We start from the raw sequence: 25,236 nt of genomic DNA on the forward strand, positions 1-25,236 counted from the left end.
GCTTTATTCCAAAATGAATCTGAGAAAACTGCCTCCCACCCCTGAGTTGAAGCATTTAAAGCTATATTCTGTATATCACAGTGAAAAAATACAGAGCCTGATTGACTCTATAGATCAGAATCTATGGATTCTGGTTCAGAAGAAATACATGTCAGGCTTCAGATTTCAAATCAAAGCAGTAATGAATTATGAAAAAAAACAGGAATAATTGTTTTTCTTTTCCATTTAGCTAAAAATTTTTAATACAGGTGGAATATGGGTATTATATAAATATATAAATGTATATATTAAGTTACATACCTTTTGACATAGTTTGTCATTCTTATAACATTGTTTAGGTCTGCTACCTCCCTGGTCCTTCCGACATTTCCTACTCATTTATCTTACAGTTATTTGCTGATAAACTTTTATATCTTTTACTAGGGTGTAAGCTGTCCGAGGGTTAAGATTTTATTTCATTCATCCTAGGTCCACAGCCCTAGAATAGAAGTAAGTCCTTACTGGATAATCAATACATTTTGGTTAAATTGGATTGAATTGCCTTCTTGACTGCTAATCTAAAAAATACTGGGATAGTTTCCCAGCAAACAAACATGTTTATTTTGACTTATAGAAACATGAGTAATGCTCGTCAACAGCTCTGTGAGGCCCCAGATGATTGACGTGTTTCTCCTTGTCCCCAGGGACACACCCAGCCGAACCCCCTCCTGGAGAAGGACAAGGGAAAGTCCATCTCCCTGGCCCCCAGGCCTCCAATGAGGAGGGGGTGGAACAGCATAGGCAGAGTTCACCAGCTGCCCCCAAAAGAAGAGCTCCCACTTACAAACAGAGCACGTACCCTTCTGCTGGGGAGAGATCGAGCACCAGCCTTCCAGACGGGAGAACCCCACTTGAATGATTTTACTCTTTACTCCTCCCCTCCAGAAGATATAAGGTGGTTTGTTAGTTAATAGGATTCTTAAAAATCCTCTGTGACACATTTCCTCATTTTTCTGTCTCTAATGAGAACATGCCTTCTTGAGACCTACAATGGTGTATGATTATTTCACTGTGAACTCTCAAATTAGTGGGATATTACTTAGAAGATAATTTTACTAAACTGACACTTGTTATTTCCAGACTTTTAAAAGCAGAGTAGCAAGAGAACTTTGAATTGTTATTGTGTCTTCTGATAAAGCTCCTATGATTACCAGGGAACATATGCTTTGGAAATCTGTTTGTATCCAGTGCATATAGCTACCATGGCACAGAAAAATGATTGAACCGGAAAAAAAAAAAAGGAAAACTGCTTTGCATATGCATGCATGGGTGTGTGTGTGTACATACAAACACACACACACACACACACACACCCTATCTCAGCCAATTAGTTGACTTGTTGGTGGTTTATAAGGGTAATTGTTTCTTGTCATTCATTCAGGAAACACGTTTATCATTTAAACAACCTCCTTGCTTGAGTATGAAGAGATATTTATTTATTATTAAATCCAATTAGCCAACATAGAGTACATCTATTAGTTTTTGGTGTAGCATTAAATGATTCATCAGTTGCGTCTAAAACCCAGTGCTCATCACGTCACGTGCCCTCCTTAATGCCCATCACCTGGTTACCCCATCCCCCCACCGCCCTCCCCTTCCACAGCCCTCCATTTATTTCCCAGAGTCCAGAGTCTCTCATGGTTTGTCTCCCTCTCTGATCTCTGAAGAGCTATTTAGACATTTCGATACAATAATGTCTGTTCACGTAGGCTACCTCCTTGGCCCTTGAACATTTACATCATCCTGGCACATTTATCAAAATCAGGATATTTAAAATAAACAAAAATAAAAGCAGGATATTAACATCTGTACAGTACTGGTAACTACATTGCAGACCCTTTCTGAATTCCAGTGTCTTTTTCTGTTCCAGCATCCAATGCAGGATCCAACTTTGCCTTTAGTCATCACGTCTCCTTGGGCTCCTCTGCTCTATGACTGTTGCTGAGTTTTCCCTCGTCTTTCCTGACCTTGACACTTCTGAGAAGTAACAGTCAAGCACCCTGTAGAATGTCCCTCAATTGAGGTTTGAATCATTTAAGGCTATAGATTTGGTGACTTCCTTTTCTATAGTCCAATTTGAACTTCTTATGGTTTGGATTTTTTTAAATAACTATCAAAAAAGGAATGTGTAAATGCAGTTGTAATATTCATAATGCCAAAGGTAATTTTTCTGTACTTTTTCATTCAATTAGCATTTATTGAGTGTACCATGTGCCAGGCTTAAATTATCAGGATATACCAGTGAACAAAATGAAAAATTATTTCTGGAGCCAGTTTAGGAGGAAAGACAAAATAATAAGAAAAATTAAAAATATAGTACTTATTTGTGAATGTTAATATTTTGTAAGTCAATAAAATATAAAATACATAATGCTTACTTATGAGTGTTAAAAAGAGTCATTTTTAGAAGGCAGGGGTAGGGTATATGAAATGTCGGGGTGTGAGTGTTGAGATTTTAGATAGAGTGGCCAAATAAAGATCACAAAGAAAGTGGCTTTTGAGGAAAGACCCAAAACAAGTAGAAGAGCTCACCATGCAGCCATCTGGAGGAAGAGCATTTCAATTTCAGGGTGAAATGTGGGGAGTGGGGGCTTGCTTGCACGCTCAAGGTCAATAAGGAGGACAGTGTGGTCAGAGAAGAAAAAGTGAGGTCCAAGGAGTCATAGAAAACAAATCACATGGGGTCACATCAGTCATACGAAGGACCCTGGACAGGCCAATAAGGAATTTTGAATAGAGAAGGGACACAGCTATACACTCTTCGAAATGGAACATTTGTGGTATGGAGGACACACCCCTAAGGCGAGTCTGATACATGAGCCCCGATTAGGAGGCTGGTGGGATAACCCAGATGATGCAGGACAACGGTTTGGTCTGAGATAGTAGTAGTGAGGATGGTGAGAAGTACTTGAATTTTGGATAGCTTTTGAAGGAGAACCAACAGGGTTTGCTGATTAAAAGTATGTGGGATATGAGAGAACGTGAAACTTGAGGGACAACACCAAGGTCAGAGAAAGAGGAGAATGGAGAACCAATTCAACACATTTCATCATGGATTGAACAATTCTTGTTTTGCAAGTAGAGCATACGTCAACTCCAGGTAGTCAGCGCTGACCCAATGTCAAAGGCTATTTAATCTAGAGGTGTGTACAGTTATTAATCTGCTATATCACTGAAAAGTTTAAGGTTTGACATTCAAGGCCCGGATCTCATTAAACTTAGACAACTCATGGGGCAAAACTAATGTATTGACTCTCACTAGAATAGAATTATTCCTAGAGAGAAGCGGAGTTAAAGGTAGGACCATCCCCCCCAAACTGTGTGAGAAAGCAGGAAAGCACGTAAGTCCAGGACCAGTGCTCATTTGGGGGAGGGGCGCCAAGCTGTTGGCCACCACCTGGTATCAGTCCAGGTTCTTGCCCTGCGTGCACCTTCCTGTCTGAACTTCGCGCCAAGCCTTCTGGGAATGGAACCCTTTCCCCTGTCCTTGTGCCCAATAAATCCTACTTATTCCTTAACAACCAGCCTTGGAATTCAGCGCTGTGGGACACAGTTCCATAACACTTCCTCTGGTGAGTCAGAATGAGTATTTTAGGGTTTTAGGTCCTGTTCCAACCTCTTGATTTCTAGTTTCCTTACACACAAAATTCAGAACCTCAAGCTTCCTTTATCTCTATGATTTCATGATTCAGACTTTGAGGGAAGGGGAAGTCACCCCATTCACTCTCATCCTACTAATTTGAACAAACCACTATTCTTGTACTAACCACATTGCTTTGTGGCTAGGTGACTTATTTTCTCCTTTGACTTCCCCATCAACTGTCCCAAGGGCAAGGCCAAGTTTAATTTAATTTTTCATCCTAGCCCCTGAAGTAGAAGCTACACACAGTAGGTACCTAATAATCATTTATTAAATCAGTCAATGTGTTCAAACTACAGACATTCCAGCCCTATGAAGAAGGGTTGTCTAACCCAGAACATGGGCAGCATGTCGGTTGTTTCCCTCCCTCATGACCTCGGATGAGAGGTCTTGAGCTCTGGCTGCAAGTGTGCACAGCCTGGGGGACTTTGAATAGTAGATTTAAACAGTCCCTCACCAGACCGGTTAAAGCAGAATCTCTGGGGACAGGACCTTGGAATCAGAACTTTTAAAAGACACTGAGATAATTCCAACTGCGGCCAGGGTTGAAGACCGTAGACTCTTCCCATGCTGAGATTTTTGTACCTCCTCTTTATCTTTAAACCTGGGTGGTCGCCACTGATCACCTAAATACGGATCTGTGCCTGTGTGCCTGGGATATAGCTCAAGGTTCTGTCTTTTTCCAATGGCGCAGACAGAACGTTCTTCCTTGTTCTGGTTTTGCATCTGTTGATGTTTTCCACAGAGCCTGGCCCTTATTTTTGGATCCAGGCTGCAGTCTGGTTTTTCATTTTTGGCTTCTAGTGTATTGCTAATGAGCATCTGGCCCGAGTTAACAAATATGATAACAACTTAGCCTTTTCTTTTTTACTCTGATTACCTCTTCTTGCAAGAACCAGTAATACCACCCTGGCTCTGGGGGAGGGGGAGAGGAGGGTGTCACACCTGCACTTTAATAAAAGAGCTTGAACCAGCTATGCGAGTAGCTAAGGAAGGGGTGAAGTCCATGTGGAATGAAAGTGGGCTTTCAGGCGGTTAAAGTGCAAGCAGTATTCTCATTTATGGGCAGGTCTGGAAGATCTGAAGCGTTCCCACATTTTGTAGGTGAGGAAGTGGAGTAGTAGAGAAGTATCTTTCCACAGCTGGTTAGTTGCAAACTCGCCAAGGCCCTGGTCTCTCCCAGCCCTGTGCTGTTTTCTGTTAATGACGCCTCCCCCACAGCACCGCCACTGCTCCGGACAAGTGATGTGCGTGGTGTTTGCTCTAAATGCTTGTAATAACATCTCGCTTTCGCGAAACTTCCTATGTTCTTCCCTCTGCCATATGCCTCCTCCACTGAACCTTCTGAAGTGTTACATCAGTTTCTGCCCCCAAATTGTCTCATCTGTGAAGAATGGCGTACACATGCCCCCAGTCTTCTGAGCCACCTCCATGCCCCACATTCTCTCAACTCAACCTGAGGACGGGTTTTAAATTGTTTTCCAGTAAGACCTCACGCACAGAACTATCCCGGGCTTTAAGCTCTTCAACTCTTATGAACTCTGAAGCAAAGGCTAAGGGCAGGGCCATAAAGAGGTGTGCTTGCCACTGAAGGAATTCTGGGGCACGGTGTACCAGTGGGCAAGGCAAAAGCAAAGGGGAGTGGTCCTTGATTAGGTCAGGTTGGGGCGGGGCAGGCTGGACGTCCCAGAAAAACCTGTACAGAGCTGAACCCTGGACCTTCTTCTAATGCCTATGTGTAGCCTTGACATTTTGAGGGTTAAATGGCTGGGACTGACAATAGGTTCTTCATGATCCTTTTGGGGAATGTACAAGTATTTGACATTTTCCTTCTTTCTTTGATTTAAAGCTTTACATATTTTGGTGTCAAAGGATACTGCTAGCTCCATTTGGTTTTAAGATTTGTTCCAGGGCAAATCTGCCTGGAACCATGTTGTTTTGTCTCCCCATGAATTGGATCAATGCAAATTTAAAGACAAGGACTTAGTGATGGAAGTACTGAAGGCAGGGTGGGCACATGGAGTGAGAGACAGCTTGGCATTGTAAAGCTGAACTGTGGGGGTTGACGTTACTCAACAGGGCTGTTTTGAACATAACATAGGAATGAAATTTCACTGCTCTCCATCTTCCACCAGGAAACAATAACCCACTCCCCACATTTAGATGTTACAATTAGTGATACATAGTAAGAAAACAGTATGGAGGTTCCTCTAAAGGTTAAACATAGAGCTGCCCTATGACTAAACAATGGCACTACTAGGTATTTATCCCAAAGATACAAATGTAGTGATCCAAAGGGACATGTGCACCCAAATGTTTATAACAGCGATGTTCACAATAGCCAAACTATGGAAAGAGCCCAGATGTCCATCAACAGATGAATGGATAAAGAAGATGTGGTATATTATATATGTGTATATATGTGTGTATATATATATGTGTGTGTATACACACATATGCATACATACATATAAAGAATGGAATATTACATAGTCATTAAAAAAAGAAACCTTGCCATTTGCAATGATGCAGATGAAACTAGAGGGTGTTATGCTAAGCAAAGTCAGTCACTCAGAGAAAGATAAACACCATAATATTTCACTCATATGTGAAATTTAAGAAACGAAAGAGAGGAGCGTAGAAGAAGAGAGGGCAAAATAAAACCAGACAAAACTAGAGAAGGAGACAAACCATTAGAGACTCTTAACCATAGGAAACAAACTGAGGAGAGGGTGGTGGGATGGGGATAATTTGGTGATGGACATTAAAGAGGGCACGTGATATAATGAGCACTGGATGTTGTATACAACTGATGAATCACTGACTACCTCTGAAACTAATAATACACTACATGTTAATTAATTGAATTAAAATTAAATTAAATAAAAAAATAAATCCATGGCTTACACTCCTTAAATTTCTTTACATATATATGATTCCCAAATAGATTGATTTAGTACCCTGAGCCTAGTATGAAAAGTTAAAATAAAGCCGAAAACATACTTAGATGAATTTTTTTTCCTCAGTGCATTTTAATTTTGTGCCTACACTGTTGAAATATAATTTTTATAACCAGAAGCATTTTTTTAAAAAATCATTATTACTTAACTGAGAAATCCACTCGCAAACAAGGGTTTCAATCAATTACAGCATTCCCTACTTCCTGAACAGGACAAAGAGGTAGTGTCTATATTTTGTTAGCATTCTGTATTATGTTTCTTGGATAAAATTCCTCATCCCTCATATTTTTTCATATTGATAATTACATGCTGAAAAGATTTCTTCCAGTGAAGTTTCCAGGGCACTTAAAACCACCATGCATCATTCATATGCCTTATTCATTTGTTCTTTGGAAGAACTCCTATGAGATGCAAGGATTAGTTCCTGTAGGTGAAATAAAATGGGACACCAGGGCTAAATGGCAATTGCTGTTTTGTTTTTGTTTTAAAGAAATAAAAGTATTTTCAATATCTTCCTTCAAAATGGGATCTGCTGTTAAGATTGAAAGTCCTTTTTTCTTTTTTCCTTTTTTTCTGTGAACTCCTAGCACAGGACCCAAAACATAGTATACACTCAAATAAATATATGTTTATATACTTGTGGCCACTCTGTGTATGTGTGTGTGTGTGTGTGTGTGTGTGTATCTTTTTTTAAATTTATCTTTGCCATTCCACAGAAGTTACTATGAATGAAAACTCTCTAAAAAAACACTGCTGTCAAGAAGTCTGAAAGCTGTGACCTCCTTTATAGTTTTCTTTTAGCTCTGAATAGCTCGTATCAAATCTTTATCTTTGTGTAGGGATGTGCTTTTTGATGGTTCAGTGAGTTCTTGTCTCCCCAAACAGTAAAAGTTTTTAATAACTCTGGTGTATCTGAACATAAAAACCACTAGGTATGTTCATAGAACTATCATAGTTCTTAGTTCATAGAACTATCAGGATATGCTAGGAAAGAAATTTTAATTCCATCATCATGTAAGGCAAAGAAACATAAAGTGAAAACAAGATGAGGGTAATACACTATAAAAGAAAATGAAAAATATTTTAAGGTAGCCTTCAAATGTTCCCTGTTGGACTCTGAGCTTAATGATCTTACAGTATTAAAGATTGCTAATGAAAATAGGAATGCAAAATGATCCACATATTTTTTGACTAACAGTTTTTTGATATTTATAGAAATTAAAACTGAGGAAATATATAAGGGATAATTTAAGAAAAATCTAAAGATTAAAAAATCCCTAGCCCCAATTTACACTCAAATTGACCTACAGACTATAGATATAGACCTATTGACTATAGACCTAGTTCTATTAGTTTATTTTATCTATGCCTGGTGGTTACCAACTGTTAATTATTTCAGCTTTTTCTTTCTCCCTTCAACTTGTAACAGAATTTTCTTAATGGAAAATTCTTAGCTATATCAAGTGGATGGGGTATTTTTGTGTCTCCCATAGAACTATGCATGGAAGTTTTTTAATGCACTATTCTTAACTAAGTGATAGAGATCTTCCCTTTGGAAAAATTATGCATAGCAATGTATCATGGTAAAGGAGAAAATGAAGCAATACTGAATCGAAAGCATCCCAATGTTATTTGTGGGTTTTTTTGTTGTTGTTTTTTAAAGATTTTATTTATTTATTTGACAGACAGAGATCACAAGTAGGTAGAGAGACAGGCAGAGAGAGCGAGGAGGAAGCAGGCTCCCTGCCAAGCAGAGAGCCCCATGCAGGACTCGATCCCAGGACCCTGAGATCATGATCTGAGCCGAAGGTAGAGGCTTAACCCACTGAGCCACCCAGGTGCCCCTCCCGATGTTATTTGTAATCTTAGGAGATACTATTTAATCCAAACTCTACATAGATTCTACATATATTTTACATACATTCTCCTTTGAAATGACATTTTATACTATACTGAAAAAGTATGGGAGAAGCCTGGTCTGGACACTGATGTTCCCAGCCAGGCTTTGGCTTTGGGGTGATGGCAGTATAATCCCACAGTCTCAATTTTACAGGAATGGAAGAAACTTCCTAAGATGCTGTATAAAAAGTTACCTAGAAATGTACATAGCCAGAGATATCAAAGAATATAAAAATAATATTTCTGTGTCAACAATAATTTGGATTATTCTCAAACACAGAAGACCAGTCTTCTGGAGACATTTTTAGAACTACTAACATTTTCAAAAACAGGGGATAGTCTCTGTCTCTCAAGAGACCATATGAAACCGAGTACATAGGCAGGGCTTATTAAGTGTTCAATGCCTGAATGAATTCAAGAACAGCAGATACGAAATGATTGGCAGAGAAGTAATGTTTAATAAGCTTTTTTTTTTTTATTATTGCCTACCGATCTTCTTTTCATTAATTCGTTGCTTGGCAACAAATTCGTCTATATGACTCCATCTATGGCCTTTGTGAGTTAGTTGTCTGGGTATCCACTAATCACTACTCTGGTATGTATATGAAAGAACATCCAGAAGGGGGCTGGGAGGCTGGCATGGATCTGGGAATCATTATGGTAGAATAATGCCTGCATTTGTCCTCTTAAAGCACTGATAATCTCTTTTTACTCCTTCTGCTAGCACCAGGAGCCCTGGTTTCAGGAAATATCGAGACTTTTCGCAGAAGAATCTCCCAGGGGGACAAAAGTATCTACCTGATGACTCTCCATCTTTGATCATTTTGTGATTCATCTAGAACCTTAGGGACCACTCACTACCAGGGGCTAGAACTGTCTATTAACTAGGGAAGAATACGCAATCAAGGTGAAGAATGTGCCACCAAAAATCTGATGTCTACTGTGCCTTGTGGCTCTTGAAGTTTGGGTGGAGATCCCTGCCAAACTCTCCGCAAGGAAAGGGAACCATCCATCTGCTTTATCAGTGTCCCTCCTACATCAAGAACAAAGCTCCCTTTTATAGGTCAACTCCCTCTTAGGTCCTGAAATTTTTTCTCTTATTTTTCAACAATCCTAAACGGTAGGTGTTCTCATTTCCTCTCAGTTACACCTGAGACTGAGTGTATCCATGGATAAATAGGTTCACCTAGGAGACTTGGCTCTTCTCTACTATGAATGACGATGCCTGCTCCAGGGTTGCTGTGAGAACTCAGTAACACGATGACAAAGCCAGCCAATGCTTTTTGGAGTTTCGTGTTGTGCCAAGCACTGTACTGCATACTTTATAGACATTATGTCACTTGTAACATGTGATCACGCTGTAATTTGGGTTTATTTGCTGGAATATTTGGGCCAGGATGTGAGCCCAGGCACTCTGGGTCCACAGCCCATGCTCTTGTGATTTCAACAGCTTCTATCAAGTGTCTAGTACAGCACTACAAACACAACAGATGCTTATTACTGAACATTGATTTCCTTCTTATCATCCAGAGAGATAATAACTGAGACACCAGAAGTTCTGTAAGAATTCTGGAATAACTTTTCCAGAGACCACAGTGAAAGCCAAGGTCAACGTTAGAATGTATCAGTTCTAACAGTATATCCATCTTAACAAAGCTTGGGAAAGTTTATTATTCCCTTCAGATTTTTCTGAAGTGACCCATGGAGAATGGTGAATGAAACAATAAAAATGCCACAAATTTCTTAATTTTAATTGGGAACCAAAGCTAAATGAAAAACAAACACCACACCTGGCACTTGCTTCTTGCACTGGGCACCAAACATGGCCGCCGCCCTGCTCTCTGGCTGTGCCTCCTCCACACAGCCTGGGAAGTGAAATTTCTCAGGTTCTAAAAGCTTCCATGTTAAAGTCAGCCACCTGACAAGCAAATAACTTGGACAGTGACACAAGACTGCCTCCTCAACTGTTCAGAAATATAGTTTGAAGCTCCTTGTCCAGGCCAGTGTTCCTCAACTCTGGTCCAATGACTAGGACCACTTGGGAGCTGATGCCCTGCTCTTCCCCCAGAGAGTCTGGTTTAACTGGTCTGAGGAAGATCCCAGGCACAGATATTTTTTTAAAACTCCTATGTGACTGTAATGGCCACCAGGGTCAAAAACTAATGCAGGCAGCAGTTGGGACATTATTGGAATGGACTTGATCCCTCTACAAGATCCCAATATGACCTTAAGTGCTGGGCCCAGAGAATACAGAACAACTCAACAAAGAAGGCAGAAAGTGACCTGGATCCCAAACTCGAGACTGTAATGTCCTGCAGGGTTTTTAACCCTGACCAAATAAAGGGTTACAGACTATTCTTTCAAGATTCTCTCTTTGGTGCTTTGCCCTTCATTTTATTAGTATTATTAACCTTGTACAAAAATCCCAGTGGCAGTAAATGGCTGTAGCAAAAATAGCTTAGTGAGAATAAAAAACGGGTGGAATAAAAAAGAGCATCAGCAGCCTTGTTTTCTGGGACAAGATAACAAGGGCCACCAATCCTGATGGAGCAGGCTACAAGTGAGACACACCAATCTGATGGGGTCACGATGGAATTTCTCCCACTGGTGCCGTGTAGAATGATTAATTCAATATGGAGTTCTAAAAGCTTACCAGAAGCCTAGGCAGAGATGGGCTATTGGGCCATTATGCCATTCCTGCATATTTTATTCAGTCTAGACAACACTTGATTTCAATTGAATAGGCTTTTGTGCCTGTGGAACCCATACTCAAACAGAAGTTAAAAAATTCATTCCAAAGACAAACATAAACACATTTTCAATTTTGTGTCACTGTTCTCAGCAGAGGTAATTGAGAATCCACTGTCTTCTTCATATGGCTCAGTGGGGCAATTAGAGAAGGACACCACAACCACTGATCCATGTGACTAAAATGCCAAGTCTTCTTAAAGTTACACTGGTATAGGAACTATATACATTTAGCACACCTTGGATATTGCAAACTCCCAAGTATAAACCTCAATTTACAAAAAAGTATACACGACCAGCCATGACTTTTAGATGACACAGTAGAAAACATTGATGGAATGGCAACAGAAGATCACAAAGTTGCCATGAGATACAGAACTGAACTTACACATAAGAGAACTTGGGTGGAGGTGTGCCTCATTCATATTCTAAATACATATAATAGAAATCGGGGGATTAGCCTTCGTGTGCTAGAATTTCTCACCCTTGCTGATCTTGGGCAGTTACCTTTCCCCACACACTCTGTCCTTAAAGTCTTTACTTTCTTCTAGTCTAATTTGTCTTCTATTCCTTCCTTGACCGGGAATGTTAGGATGTCTGAATGACGAGATTCAGTATTTAAAAGATTTTCTTACTCTATTCTCAACGCCATGGCCTCCCTGTTCCTTCCCTGTGGCTGCCTAGCAATCTTCCCCCACCGCCCCCGGCACCCACCCACCACTGGGATAAATCTGACTGTCTGGCTTCTCATCACCCATAACCAAGATGCTGAGCTGTGCTGGAGAAAGTCACAGAATACAGAGATGGCTGTATTGTAAATTCTCAGTGTTTAGTAATGACACCTAGAGCCCACCATGGCTCTGGTTTCTGATCATTTTTCTCCACTGTTTGGATTTCAAAGATGCCCTACTTTTCTCAGCCTCAGGCCCCACTTCCTCTTCCTCCAACATCAGCAAATAATCAAGCTTCCTGCTTCACAGAGAACATAAAAGCTGACAAACTATAATCCCCTCTACTCTTTGCTCCCAAACCCAGCAACCTACCCAATACAGATACAGTTGATGTCCTGCCCATTTCCTGGTGGCCTGCAACTGCCCACAGACTTCTCTGGTACGCAGACGCCCCATCTCCTTCCCCCTCAGCTGGTGTGGGCCTGACCTGGCTCCCGAGTTAAGGGACCATAAACTAAAATAACACCTGTCCTTTTCCCTCTCTTCCTGTCACTGTGGAAGAGGATTCCTTCTATCCAAGACTTTTTTCTCTGCAGATGCTCTAGGTCCTATCCCCTTGCTCCTTCTTAGGGACCTCAGTCGACCGATCATCACCTCTCATTACTCTATCTTTTCTTTGCCTGAATTCTACTTTGCTTATTGAATGTGAAGTTCACAACATCACTCCACTTCATTTTTGTTCACATGTGTCTGATTTTCATTTGCCCATTTCTTTATTTTCCATTTCTTTTTGTTCTCTAACATAAAGAACATATCTAGAAACTAGCACTTTTTTTAAACCTCTAAACCTTTGTAATTTATTATGCTGACACCTATAGTAAGTCATTTTTCTGTTTTTTGTTTGTTTGTTTGTTTTTTGTTTTTTTTGCTTTTAAAAAAATTTCCTTTACCCATCTTTTCCTTGCTAATCTGGTCAAGCCTCATTTACTCACGATTTCCATATGTATTCTGTACAGGCGCTCTGTACAAGCACACAGTATGATGAACGGTGCTCACAGTTAGTGAGCAATTAACTGATTGTTACATTTAATCTTCTGTAAAAGTGAGAACATTTGAGTCCTGTGCAGTCTCTCTCCTTGCTTCTATTCTTAGCCCTCTCTAATTTGCTGTCTGCTGTGACCACTGTGACCAGAATGAGCTTCCTAAAATGCATCTGGCCAAGTGACTCCCCATCACAAAACAGATCAATTCTAAGCTTTGTGGCATGGCCTCCAGTATTCTTCCTAATCCTCCCAAAGTCCTCTCTCTCATCATTTTCTCTCCCCTAAAGTTCCCTCTCCAGGCCATGCTAGTTTGGATTCCCAGGCTTCTCTTCCTAAGTTGATTGCTTCATTTGGGAAGTATTTATTGAGGCCCCATCATTTCCCTAGAACCATGCCAAGATGGCGGAGGCAAAAATGGCAAATGATAATATGGGCTCTGTTTCCTGGAGCCCCCAGGGCTCTGAGGCATCTTTTCTCTCCTTTCCCCAGCACAGCATCAGGCACATCTTTGTGCAATCTCTGAACATGAGAATGAACGAGAAGAGTGCCAGACTCCATGCTTGATGGGGAGGAGCAAATCCGTCATGGTTCCTGGCCCCCTGAGAGCTCACAAACTAAGGCGCTGGTGGTGTCTGAGGCAGCAGACCCACCAGCAGGGTCATGGCAGCCAACCGCCTCTCCCAGGAAGGTGCTGAAAGGGAGGGGGACTGCTTTGCTCTTCCCGCTTCAGCCTGGCGATGCTGTGAGGGGAGACTAAGTCAGATAGAGAGCCACTTCCAGAATGGTCTCAGGACCCGTCCTGTCTCCTCTCCTCAGCAAACCAGTGGTTACAAGTACCATCTGAGGCTGAGCAGGCCACACTTTCTGTGCAGTCAGGGCTGAGGGAAAGGCACCGTGGAGCAGTAGGCGGACGCTTAGGGGAGGTGAGTGAGGAACTAAGAAGAAAAATGACAAAGTCCCAGTCACCAGAAGCAGGGCCCCACCAGCCGGGCTCATCCTGCTGTTTCCTTCCACACAGCCTGAAGAGAGCCCCATGGCTAGACTGTCAGCTCTAATTCAGCTACTGCTCATTACCTCATCACCCATTTTCTATAATCACATGTTGGGTGGTCTCTTCCTATCTTAATTAGTTGTCAGATATAAGATGAGCATTGAAGGTATTTCTGTTTTGCTCTCATGGAGGTCCTCCTTTGCATAGTTTCATCATCCAGGTGTTAGGATGAAGCTTTTATTTGTAAATGAGCCTGGGGCTCACTGATCCTTCAACATTTGGGGGGGGGGAATGTGAAGGAGCGTATATTAAAAAGACAAAGCTACATATAACCCACCCCCCCAGAGGAGAGTGATCAGGCAAAGAGAGGTCACAAGAAGTCAATGTGAGCTGAGCCACCAAACTCTGAGCATACCTCACACTGTAGTAAAGGCTGGGAGAATTTTCATTTTCAACCTTGGCCACCAAAGACATAGAAAAAGCTCAGATAAGCTAAAATGGGGATGGGGGAAATGTCTTTAGGCTCCAGGGCTATGTTCTCTTCTTAACTCAAAGCAGAGAAACGAGGAGCTTTTTAGGCAAGAGCACTTTAAATTCCCAAAGGAATCTGCATTCTGTGGCTGAGGTACGTTTAAACCTTTCCACAGCTTCCGGGTTGGTTCCTGATTGAATTCCTTCAATAACTGGTTCAGAGATGGATACACAAGCCAGTCAGAGCCAATAAGACATGAGGCTTGGAGCTGCTGCCACCGTCTTTTTACTCTGAGGGGAGCCTGAGAATGAAACCTCCCCCTTGCTGAGTTCAGAGTCTGATCCCTGCATCAAGCCAGAAGTTTCTATTCTGGCGTAAGCTGATGTTTTCACTGCTTTGGCTGGGTTTTCTGTTCACTTACTCAAGAAGATTTTAGATTGATTCACACTCAACATCTGTAAAAAAAAAAAACTGGGGTTTTATTCCTGATTTCAACCAGCTGAGGCCTCTAAGGCAGAGGTATGAGTCTCCACACATTTTGCCTCCATGTGTTGGCCCAGAGCTGGTCACCCCTCAGGCATTCGTGCCGCTTTCCCAGAGGGGGCTCCTGTAGCTCTGCACGCTCTTAACCCGAACACCCCATTTCACAGGAGGACAGCGCCCCAACTGATTCCCCTGGTTTTTTAGTCTCATGATTAGAGGAATTCAGCTGTATTGCGGACTGAAGCTATGAAACTTTCTTGAACTTCCATTTGGGTTTTTATGCTGTCTAGGTTTAGAAAATAACCTTATAAATGTAGTGTGTGGGACAAAGCACAAGACGACACTATGCATAGACTTGCATGCACACAGGTGTGCCTCAGTCAAGCTTCTTCTCTGAGTCCAGGAGCTACGAGCAAGACTTCTGACGTCTTTAGGGTGATACGCATGGGAGGGGAAGTCAGGAGTTCAGAGCTTCATTCACGGCATCCACGCGGAAACAAAATGTCTGCCCTCAGCTGCAGTCTTAACTTGGAAATCTCTTCCAGGGAAAGCACTCTGGATCATGGGCCACGAGATGTGGCTGCTGGTCTCCATTCTGTCTGATTGCCTACCCTAACTCGAGAGTGAGTCCAGGGAGCTGTTCAGCCTCCCACATTTCCTGGTTCTAAAGCAGAAAGAAGGACTTCTCACCCAAGTGCCACGCTGGGCTCATCCTGAACTTGATCACCCACATCATGACTGTGAGAGGTGGAAGGAGCCTTCCATGCCTGGCCCGATAGTTCTCTTCTCCAGGAGGAAACCGAGGCTAGGAAGAGGCTGTGGGTGCTTGGAGGCTGGAGGCTGATGAGGCAGTGGGAATCAGGCGGCTAGTGGAGGCCCAGAGGCAGGAGATGTGGGCTCTGCTGTCTCTACCACTGGCCTTGGACAATATAGTTCCCCTCTTCTTGCCTCTATGTTTCTCATTTGTACAGGGGGTGGTGACTCCAAGAACAAATTTCTCCTCTCATAAGTGTGAGACCATGTGTATACATAGATGATCTGTTCCATCAAACTGCCCACACCTGGTCTCTGGAGGACCTTCTCTCCCCTGCTACCTGGTGATCATACAGTTACTGGCTTCATTTTTGAACCACAGGTAGCAAGTGGGGGTTACTCATCCTTTTACAACTGCCCTGAGGGAGATGGTGGGTGGGTGTGTGCACAGGGGAGTGTGCAGTGGGGTGTCAGAGATCCCTCTGCGTTCTGTCCTCCAGCTCTTCCCTGGCCATGGCCCCGGCAACATGTGGAACATCAGGCAGCCGTTCTCCCAGGCTGGCTGTATCTTAGCTCCCAATACACTCTAGAAGGGAAGGCAAAGGCACATGGCCAGGACTCACTGGCAATTCAGAGTATAGCGAGGGCGTCAGCAACTCCAAAGGATTTAATTCATGAAAATAGGAAATGTGGAAGCAGTATTCTAGAACAGTCTTGCAAAAATACAAATGCCTGTTACAGTTTTAATGTGTAGGCCCCATGGCAATTATTCAAGGTAGATGTTCCAAGAAAGGTGACAAGGCCCACATTCTTTCAGTCCACGTTTAATATTCATGCAGTATTTAAATTTTATGGATATTTTGGTCTTAAGATAGTTCACTCTGTATTAGGCCAAAAAACTAGTAAGCTCTCTAAAGGAAGACATTGTACTTTTTCAGTGGTTTCTCAAGTGTCTTAGAGGCACTTTATAAATTCTTGTTGTCGTGCTGTTATAATGACAGGTAAAGGGGCTAGTTTACATTGGCCTTGGCAACAAGAATGAGACTCACGAAGGGTGTCACAAAAATAATATCACCTATGTTAAATATTTAATGTCATGTTCTCCCTGTGTCAAGATATTTAGTCCCGTGAGAGCATCTCTAAGGCTGAGGGAGATGAGCCAGGAGAATGTTCTGCACATACGCAACACATGAAAAAAAGAAGCCCACACAGCTTAGTCTTACAATTCATTGCTTTTGCCCTGGAAGCTTCCCTCGATTAGGGAAGGGTATAAGGCAAGACAGGCCCAGGTGACAGGTGCTGAATGGAAGGGGAAATGAGCCCAATCTGCTTGCCCCCGGAGCTTTCCACTCCAGAGAAGCCCCGAGGCCAGGCCTCAGCTAAGATTTTCCTCTGAACGCCTGCCATTCCGGTGGGGATGCCTCGGGCCAGCTCCAGAGGCCAGCAAAAGGGGATCATAGATGCTGGCTCCCCCGCACCCCTTCATTCAAGTCTCCGTCTCCTTCCACCTGGTTGGGGCAATGGCTTCTAATCCTGTCCCCACTTCAGAATCATCAGGGCCACATTTTAAAAACACCTGCATTTGGAATGGGCCTCGAGAGCGTCTTCCTCAAAAGGTCTGGAGGGAGTTGCTTATCTGCATTTTTATTTTTTTAAAGAGATTATTTATTTGAGAGAGAAGGTGGGGGGTAGGGAGGGAGCGGGAGAGAACCCCAAGCTGACTCCCCAGCCCAGCTCAGAGCCCAACGCAATGCGGGGCTGGATCTCAGACACTGAGGTCATAACCCGAGTTCAAATCAAGAGTCGGACCCTTAACCGACTGAATCACGTAGGCACCCCCAGTTACCTGCATTTTTTTTAAGGCACGGGTAATCCTGATGTGCAGCCAGAGCTCAGAAGAACCACCTCTTGAGAGACTCAGTGTAGGCTCCTACAGTGTTTAATATTTTACTCTGGGACTTTGTTTCTTCTAGAGTGAGGTGTGAAGGGATCGCCTCAAGAGGGCAGCACAGGGTGACGGGAGTCTGCCCTGCCCAGGAGTTACAGCCCGAGGCTTACGGAAACAGGGCCCTGGAAGCATGGGGTGCTCCTTCTTTTCCCTGCTCAAACCCAGACCAAACCTCATCTGGTAGCACGGTATAAAATGCCCTTCCTGGCCAGAGCAAAGCCCAGACCTCCTTTGGGATGGTGGTATTCTATATTTTTCTAAAAAATGAGCACATGACCACACATCCCTTCATCTGGGCTCCCTGCTCCCTAGATACCATGCGTCACTTCCTACAAATCTCTAGCTGCTCAGCTTGCCACACACCCCTATGTGATGCTTTAAAACATGAGCAAAATGGGGGCACCTGTATGGCTCAGATGTTAAGCATCTGCCTTTGGCTCAGGTCATGATCCCAGGGTTCTGGGATCAAGCCCCATGTGGGGCTCCCTGCTCAGTGGAGAGTCTGCTACTCCCTCTCCCACTCCCCCTGCCTGTGTTCCCTCTCTCACTGTATCTTTCTGTCAAATAAATAAATAAAATCTTAAAAACAAACAGACAAACCCAAACTAGCCAAATGCATTTATCCCTAAGTGTGGGTTCTTGGGGCAAACAGAATCTTATAATTTTTAAATATAATTTAAATATAATTCCTTATTCCATATCTTTTTATATGTAAGTATTTATATATTTTCTATTTATAATACATATTTTAAAGTAGAATATACAATCTGTATTTATACATAGATTTGTTATATATATAAAAATATACATGTGTGTACATATATATGTAAAGGGATTTATTATAGGGAATCGGCTCACATCATTGTGGAGGCTGAGAAGTCCCAAGGTCTGCCATCTACAAGTTGGAGACCAAGAGAACAGGTGTGCAGATTCAGTCCAAGTCAAAAGGCCTGAGAGCCAGAAGAGCCCATGGTTTAAGTTGAAGTCCAAAAGCCAGAAGACTTAAGAGCAGAGGAAAAAAGGATATTTCAAGTCTAAAAATCAAAAAAGTCTGATGTTCCAGCTCAAAGCAATGAGGGAGAAGGATTTCTCTCTTAGTCGGGGAAGGTCAGCCTTTTTGTATTATTCCTGCCTTCAACTGATTGAATGAGGACCACCCACCCACAGCAGCGAGAACACTCCCAGAGTGAACAGTGCAGGGTTAAGTCAGCCTCTTTCAAACACCTGTAGGGGCACCTGCCCACCACGGTGTGTCACCTCCTATGGCACAAATCAGGCAGGCCTCTTGCTGCTAATGTGAGACCTTGTGGGAGTAACTCAGTGTGGGCAGACAGGCCTCCTAACTGCAGGAGGAAGAGCCTGCAGATATGGCTCCGAGCCCCACCCCAGCCGGGACTCCGTGTCACAGTGTATGCAGTGGACCCTCTGGTCCCTAACACACTCTGGGGACAATCTGTGATGTTGGACCTTTTTTGGTGTCCTCTTCCCACTCCCCACCTCCCACCTCCACTTGGCCTTCCCTGTGTCTGTGTTGATATGCTGCTGGAAAAAAACAAAGCACTGGGCTGGCTGGACCCCAGCTACTCATGATTCCTAACTTCAGCTAGATCTTCACTAGGACTCCATGGACTTTTTGCCATTCCTTAGCCATTGGTCCATCTAGCCTGTCATTCATTCAATAAATAGTAGAGAGTGCCTACAATTTGCTGGATACTCTGTTCTGCTAAGAGTACAATAAGGGTGTAGGGGAAAAAAACTCGGTCTCTGCTCTCAGGGAGCATACAGCCTGGTACACTCTACCAGGCAGGTTGCCCTTAACCCGTCCAAACAGCTCAGTCCTCTGTATCTGCAGGTGACCTCAATGATAAGCCTGGGTTTGCCATTGCTAGAAGTTCCTGGGTCTGTATTTGCAGCCAAGCGCTCTCTCCCACTACTCCCTATGACCACTAGATCTCTGAAGCCAGAAGTTGACAGGCTCTCTCTCTGGTCATTGCCCCCACAATGCTCCTGCTTCTTTGAGCCGTGCTTCCTCTTACTGTTCCTCTTGCATTTCTTCCTTCTGAGATGTCAGCTCTTCCACCATGATGCCCCATCCACGAACCCAGGCCCCCTCCTCTGCTCAGGGTGACTTCTCATCCTGCATCGCCAGGTTGCTAAGTACCATTTGTTCTTCCTCCCGAATGATCCCCTCCTTCCTGCAGATCTTTAATGCCTCCTGCATGACCTCCTCGTCGCCTGACTCCGAATTCATCTCCATGTCTCCATGTTCAACCCTTTCCCTCAGTCTAGCTAAATGTAGCTGTCAGAAACAAGTCTGCTACACTTGATGATGTCCTGCTCCTGATCCAAGCGTTGAAATGGCTTTCACGGGGTAGATTGGTGTTTTAAAAAAAATTTGTTTGTTTTTTTTTTCCCTCGACAGAAAGATGCTTTTATCCCTCCCTTCAAAATGGAATAGAAAGCACTAAAAAGAAATCAGTTATTAAACTGTGAAAAGATACAGAGGAACCATAAACACACATTGCTAAGTGAGAGAAGCCAGTCTGACAAGGTTACAACTGTGGGATGTCTATACCGTATGAAATTCTAGAACTCACAACACTGCGGAGATAGAAAAAGAATCAGTGGTTGCCAAGGGTTGGGGGAGGGAGAGATAAATAAGCAGAGCCCCGAGGATTTTCAGGGCAGGGAGATTATCTGTGTGATACTATAATGATGACTACACATCATGACCAAACTCACAGAGCATACGACGCCCGGCGACATACAGATACCTAGAGTAAACCCTAGTTTGGGTTATAATGACATACCAGGCTAGGACTGTAACAAATGTGGTGCTCGGGTGTGGGGGGAGCTGTAGGTATGTGGGGTAAGGGAACGATCTATCCTTTCTGCTTAATTTCACAGAGAACCTAAAACTGCTCTGAAAGATCAAGTCATTTATTACATATGCTATTACAAAATAGATTAATATTAAAAATATAAATTTACTTTCAAAATTTTATATCAAAATTTACATTAAAAATTTTTATATTTACATTTATGTTTGAAAAAGTGGAGCTCCTCTGACAGAAACTGTGGCAATAGAAGGAGAAGGGTGGGGCAAGGGGGGTCAGCCCTGTTTGTGCCTCACCCCTGAGCGTTTCCTTGGGACCTGGGGACCTCAGGACTTGGAGGAACACTGGAGACCAGGAGGGCACACACTAAATGACTTAGCAAGGCAAACAGGGGTTCTCATGATCAGGCCTGGCTTTCCTTCCAGGTGCATATCCTTGCGGTTCGCAGACACCTTGCATTCACAATATTCTACACATACCCTACAGTTTCCCCAAGTCCCCACTGCTCTGTGCGGTATCCCAGGCTCATGTTGCTCCATCCACCTGGAACCCTTCACCCTCTCTCTCCATTTGATGACTTCAAGTCTCAACTCAAGCAGCACATTCCCTGGGAAGTTGCCCCAAATTCTTCAGGAGACCCTCCTCACGCTTGGTTCATTTTGTTTTCTCCATTATGGTATGTGCTAAATGTAGTGTCTGTTTCCACGTGCCCAGCTCCCATGACTCTGGGAACAGTTTGAAAGCAGCATCCTTGCTGCTTTCATCTTGGTATCCCTGTAACCAGCAAAAGGCATACGTGCGCGCACACGCACACACAGACATACGCATTGGGTTTTTTTTAAAAAACGCTGTCCCCCCTTTGGAGACTCATTTACATGTGGGACTTCATAGACACCTCAATTTTTAATAGTTTTAAGGGCTTTTCTTGAGTTTTCTAGGTTCTTCTGACTAAATTTCTTTTGCCATAGATACTATAAGATATTTCTATGATTTTTCACTACATTTCTTAATTTATATTTTCTTAGATGATGCTATTTCTTTAAAAATTTTTTAAGAGATTTTTTTATTTTAGAGAGAGAGAGCACAAGCAGGAGGGGCAGAGGGAGAGAGACCTTCAAGCAGATTCTGTGCTGAGGGCAGAATCCAGTCAGGGCTCCATCTCACAACGCTGAGATCACGACCTTGATCACGATCAAGAGTCAGATGCTTAACCGACAAAACCATTCAGGGACCCCTAGTCTATTTTTTAATTTATACTTATAGGTGAATTCTTTCAATGATAAATAGTGAATAATTGTTTACCATATAACACATTCTCAAAAAAACTAAGGTCAGACTCTCTCAGATAATGAACCTCCAGAGTCTTTCAAACTCAAGTAAATGGTAACAAGATCAGAGCCATCATTAAGCAAATGTCACATTCCCTTAGATTTATGGTGAACGAAGACCAACCACCCTCACCTCCCAAATCATCATTCAGGAGAGTCAGAAAACCTCAGGCATCGATACCTTTCAATATCTTTGAAATACACTGAAAGATGCGCAATTTGTCGCTACTACCTGTGATTCATTTACTACTGTCCCTTCCCTGGTCTCCACACTTTCATTCAATAGGAGCCAAGAAATGCTCCTCCCAGCCCTTCCCCAGTGTCTGCCCACGGCTCTGAATCCCACATCACCAGGCCCCCATGTTACAGTCACTTAACCACCCTTAGTCATTCTCGCTCATGCTTTGCGCATTTTAGCTCTGGCTTTACTGTCTCTCACTCTCTTCAATATTAGTTTTTTTCTTTTTTTAAAAAAGATTTTATTTATTTATATGAGAGAGAGCGCACGGGTGCATTTACAGGGAGAGGGGCAGAGGCAGAGGGAGAAGCAGACTTTCCACTGAGTACGGAGCCAGAGGTGGACTCGATCCCAGGACCCTGAGATTGTGACCTGAGCTGAAATCAAGAATCAGCTGCTTACCTGACTGAGCCACCCAGGAGCCCCTTCAATATTATTTTTGTCACACTTTTTAGTGATTTCAGTGATCCTGAAGATAAGCCTTCCCTGCACCTTCATCTCTCAGTTTTTTGACCTCCTCCTCTCAACTGATCTTGTCTTCAGCACAACTCCAGTCACCCTCTGCCAATGGACACACCTTAGACTTGTCACTACCCAACACTGAATACCCATCATCTCAATTTCAAGCATTCCCCTTTCTACTACCACTTTTTATCCTTCAGTCTTACTGTTTCTACCACTCTTATTCCAATAATCTTTGGTCCCTTTGTCTGCACAATTCATCAGTCCTACCCATTTCCCACTATCCCTCCACCTCCTCATTTCACTCATGGATCATTTTCCTGGCTCTAGTCTTCATAGTCCTCTCTGCTCAGTTTGAACTCTGAGGCCTGCCATTATAATCACCCTCTTCCCTAAACTCTCAGCTTCTCGGCTTCTCTTTTTCATCATATGCCCTTGAGAAACCCCATCCTGCGGTTGCAGGAAAAACACCCAGCCACGGAGACGGGCTCAGTTTAAAGTTGGTAGCATGAACCTCAAGCAGACCCATAATGCTGTCAGACCACTGTGACTCATCCCTTGGTCTATTTACTCTTCTGCTTTCATGGATATCCTCTTTCTCATCCAACTTTCAACACCTCCTTCCCATCCTCACTAAGAGCTGGTGACCTTGCTTCTGATTTCCACTGAGAATACAGCGCAATAGAAGAGAACTTCTACGAGTTACCACCACCCAATCAACCACCCACCATGCTCAAAACCCATGTACTCGGCCTGCTTTTATGATACTGTCTTCTTGTGTCTTGAGAAATCATTCTGTGTATTTTTCTGTCTTCTCCTACATCTCCACACATGCTTTTCCTTCTAAAAGGACTTTCTCATTAGCATATAGATAAGCTGTCATGTCTTCCATGTATAAAAGCACTCTCTCTGACTCTGTCCGCCTAGCCAGCTGCCCCTCCTTTCTGTTTCCTCTTACAGAAATAGTCGTCAAATGAGTAACCATCAGCTATTCTCTGGAACCCATTTGCTCTCTTGAACCCAGTCTAATCATGCATGAGTTCTCTACCCCCAAACAATGATCTTTTCAAAGTCATCAGTGACCTCCCTGCTGCTACATGATCAATTCTTGACCTCATCTTGCTTGAGCCGCATTTAATAGGGTTGGTCACTCCCTCCTCCTATAAGTAGTTTCTTCACTTGGATTCCAGGACTCCACATTCTCCTGCTTCTCTGCCTGCCACACTGGCTGCATCTTTCCAGTTTTCTTTATTGACTGTTGCTCATTTTCCTGATTCCTTAATGTCGGACTTCCCAGGTCTCAGACCCTCTGCTCCCATGTTTTATCTACACTCACTCCCATAGTGTTCTCATCCAGTCTTGTGGCTTAAACAGCATCTACATGTTGAGGACTTTCAAGTCATCATGCTCTTAGCCCACATCTCTCTTCTAAAGTTGAGATTCACATATCCATTTACCTACTCGACCTTTTTTGTCTCGGATATCTAACAGATATCTGAAACTGAATACATCCAAAAAATCGATCTCCTCATCTCCCCCTTTCTAAAGCTCTCCTTCTTCATTCTCCCACATCTCATTTACTGGGAATTTCATCCTTTCTGCTGTTCAAGCAACACACTGCCACTGCCCCCCCTCCCCTAATCGACTCCAGTCATCTTTGCCTCTTCTCTTTTGTCCTCCGTTCCACACAGAATCAAAGAAACTGCCAGGCTCTGACTCCAAAACAGAGCCATAATCTGTCGACTTCTCATCATTGCCTCAGCTATCATCATGGTCTAGACTCTCTTTGATTACAGGAATAGTCCTCATGATGTGGAAGGACGCAAACACTAAGGCTGTTTTTTCCCATACCTGGGAGAAATCTGGAAGCCTTATATCTCCCCAAGTCTCACACTCAGATATCACTGTTTCAGACCATCCTCATGTTGTTACCACTGCCATCTCGACTTACTCTTCTTTAAATATTTACATTTTCTGGAGGAAATTTTCTATATATACATATGTGTGTGTGTGTGTGTGTGTGTGTATAATTTGTAATTTGTCCTGAGAGTATTTAAGATACTTTATAAAAGTACATAAAATACACAACAGTTTAGAAAAGTAAGTGAGTAAATTAGGCAAAGGGAAACTAAGGATAGAAAAAGATTCAGATGAAGCTACAGGTGAGGTGAGCATACAATGAGGTTTTCTTCACATTTGCTACACATGAGGAACACATAAATTTCTTCCTCTAAGGTGTGCTTTAATATCAGATTTATTTCTTCTTGATGGACACCATGAGGCATCATGGCCACAGCGCCTCTTTGGATGTAAAGAGGGAGAGGGCTGTGTTGGGCAGGAAAGGCTCAGAGGAAGTGGGTCAGTGCTGGTCAGGAAGCCCCTCCTCACCTGAGACTGGGTCTCAATGTGATCCCAATCACACCCCTGGTGTTCTCCCCAGTCTCCTGCTTCCCAATCACCCCCACCCAACACACACACACATACACACAGACACACACACACAAACACACACACAATATACCCCTGCTACTTACCAAGACCCAAGCAAGAAACTCTGAGTCCTGATTTTCCAAGATTCCTGGAATAAAAATAAAGCAACATATGGTCATGAATTTCTCAGCAAAACACACTGAACTATGAAATTATTTCTCACTTTTGACATTGATCTTGACTAGAGTTGTGATAGAGGCAGAGCTGCGGGTGCCGGTCTGTGGTCTTGGGAAG

The 25,236-nt window shown here is 43.0% G+C and overlaps 1 protein-coding gene across 4 annotated transcripts in view; it reads right to left on the reverse strand.

Annotated features, from left to right (window-relative positions):
* Positions 1-25,236, reverse strand: part of KCNAB1 (potassium voltage-gated channel subfamily A regulatory beta subunit 1) — a 392,865-nt gene that overhangs the window by 86,380 nt on the left and 281,249 nt on the right. For all 4 annotated transcript variants that reach the window (XM_046001738.1, XM_046001739.1, XM_046001740.1 and 1 more), the window contains one exon: positions 25,047-25,090. In XM_046001738.1, the coding sequence (XP_045857694.1) occupies positions 25,047-25,090 (44 nt within the window). The remainder of the gene's footprint in view (positions 1-25,046; positions 25,091-25,236) is intronic.

This window comes from Meles meles, chromosome 4 (genome assembly GCF_922984935.1).
Source record: "Meles meles chromosome 4, mMelMel3.1 paternal haplotype, whole genome shotgun sequence".
Lineage (NCBI taxonomy): Eukaryota > Metazoa > Chordata > Mammalia > Carnivora > Mustelidae > Meles > Meles meles.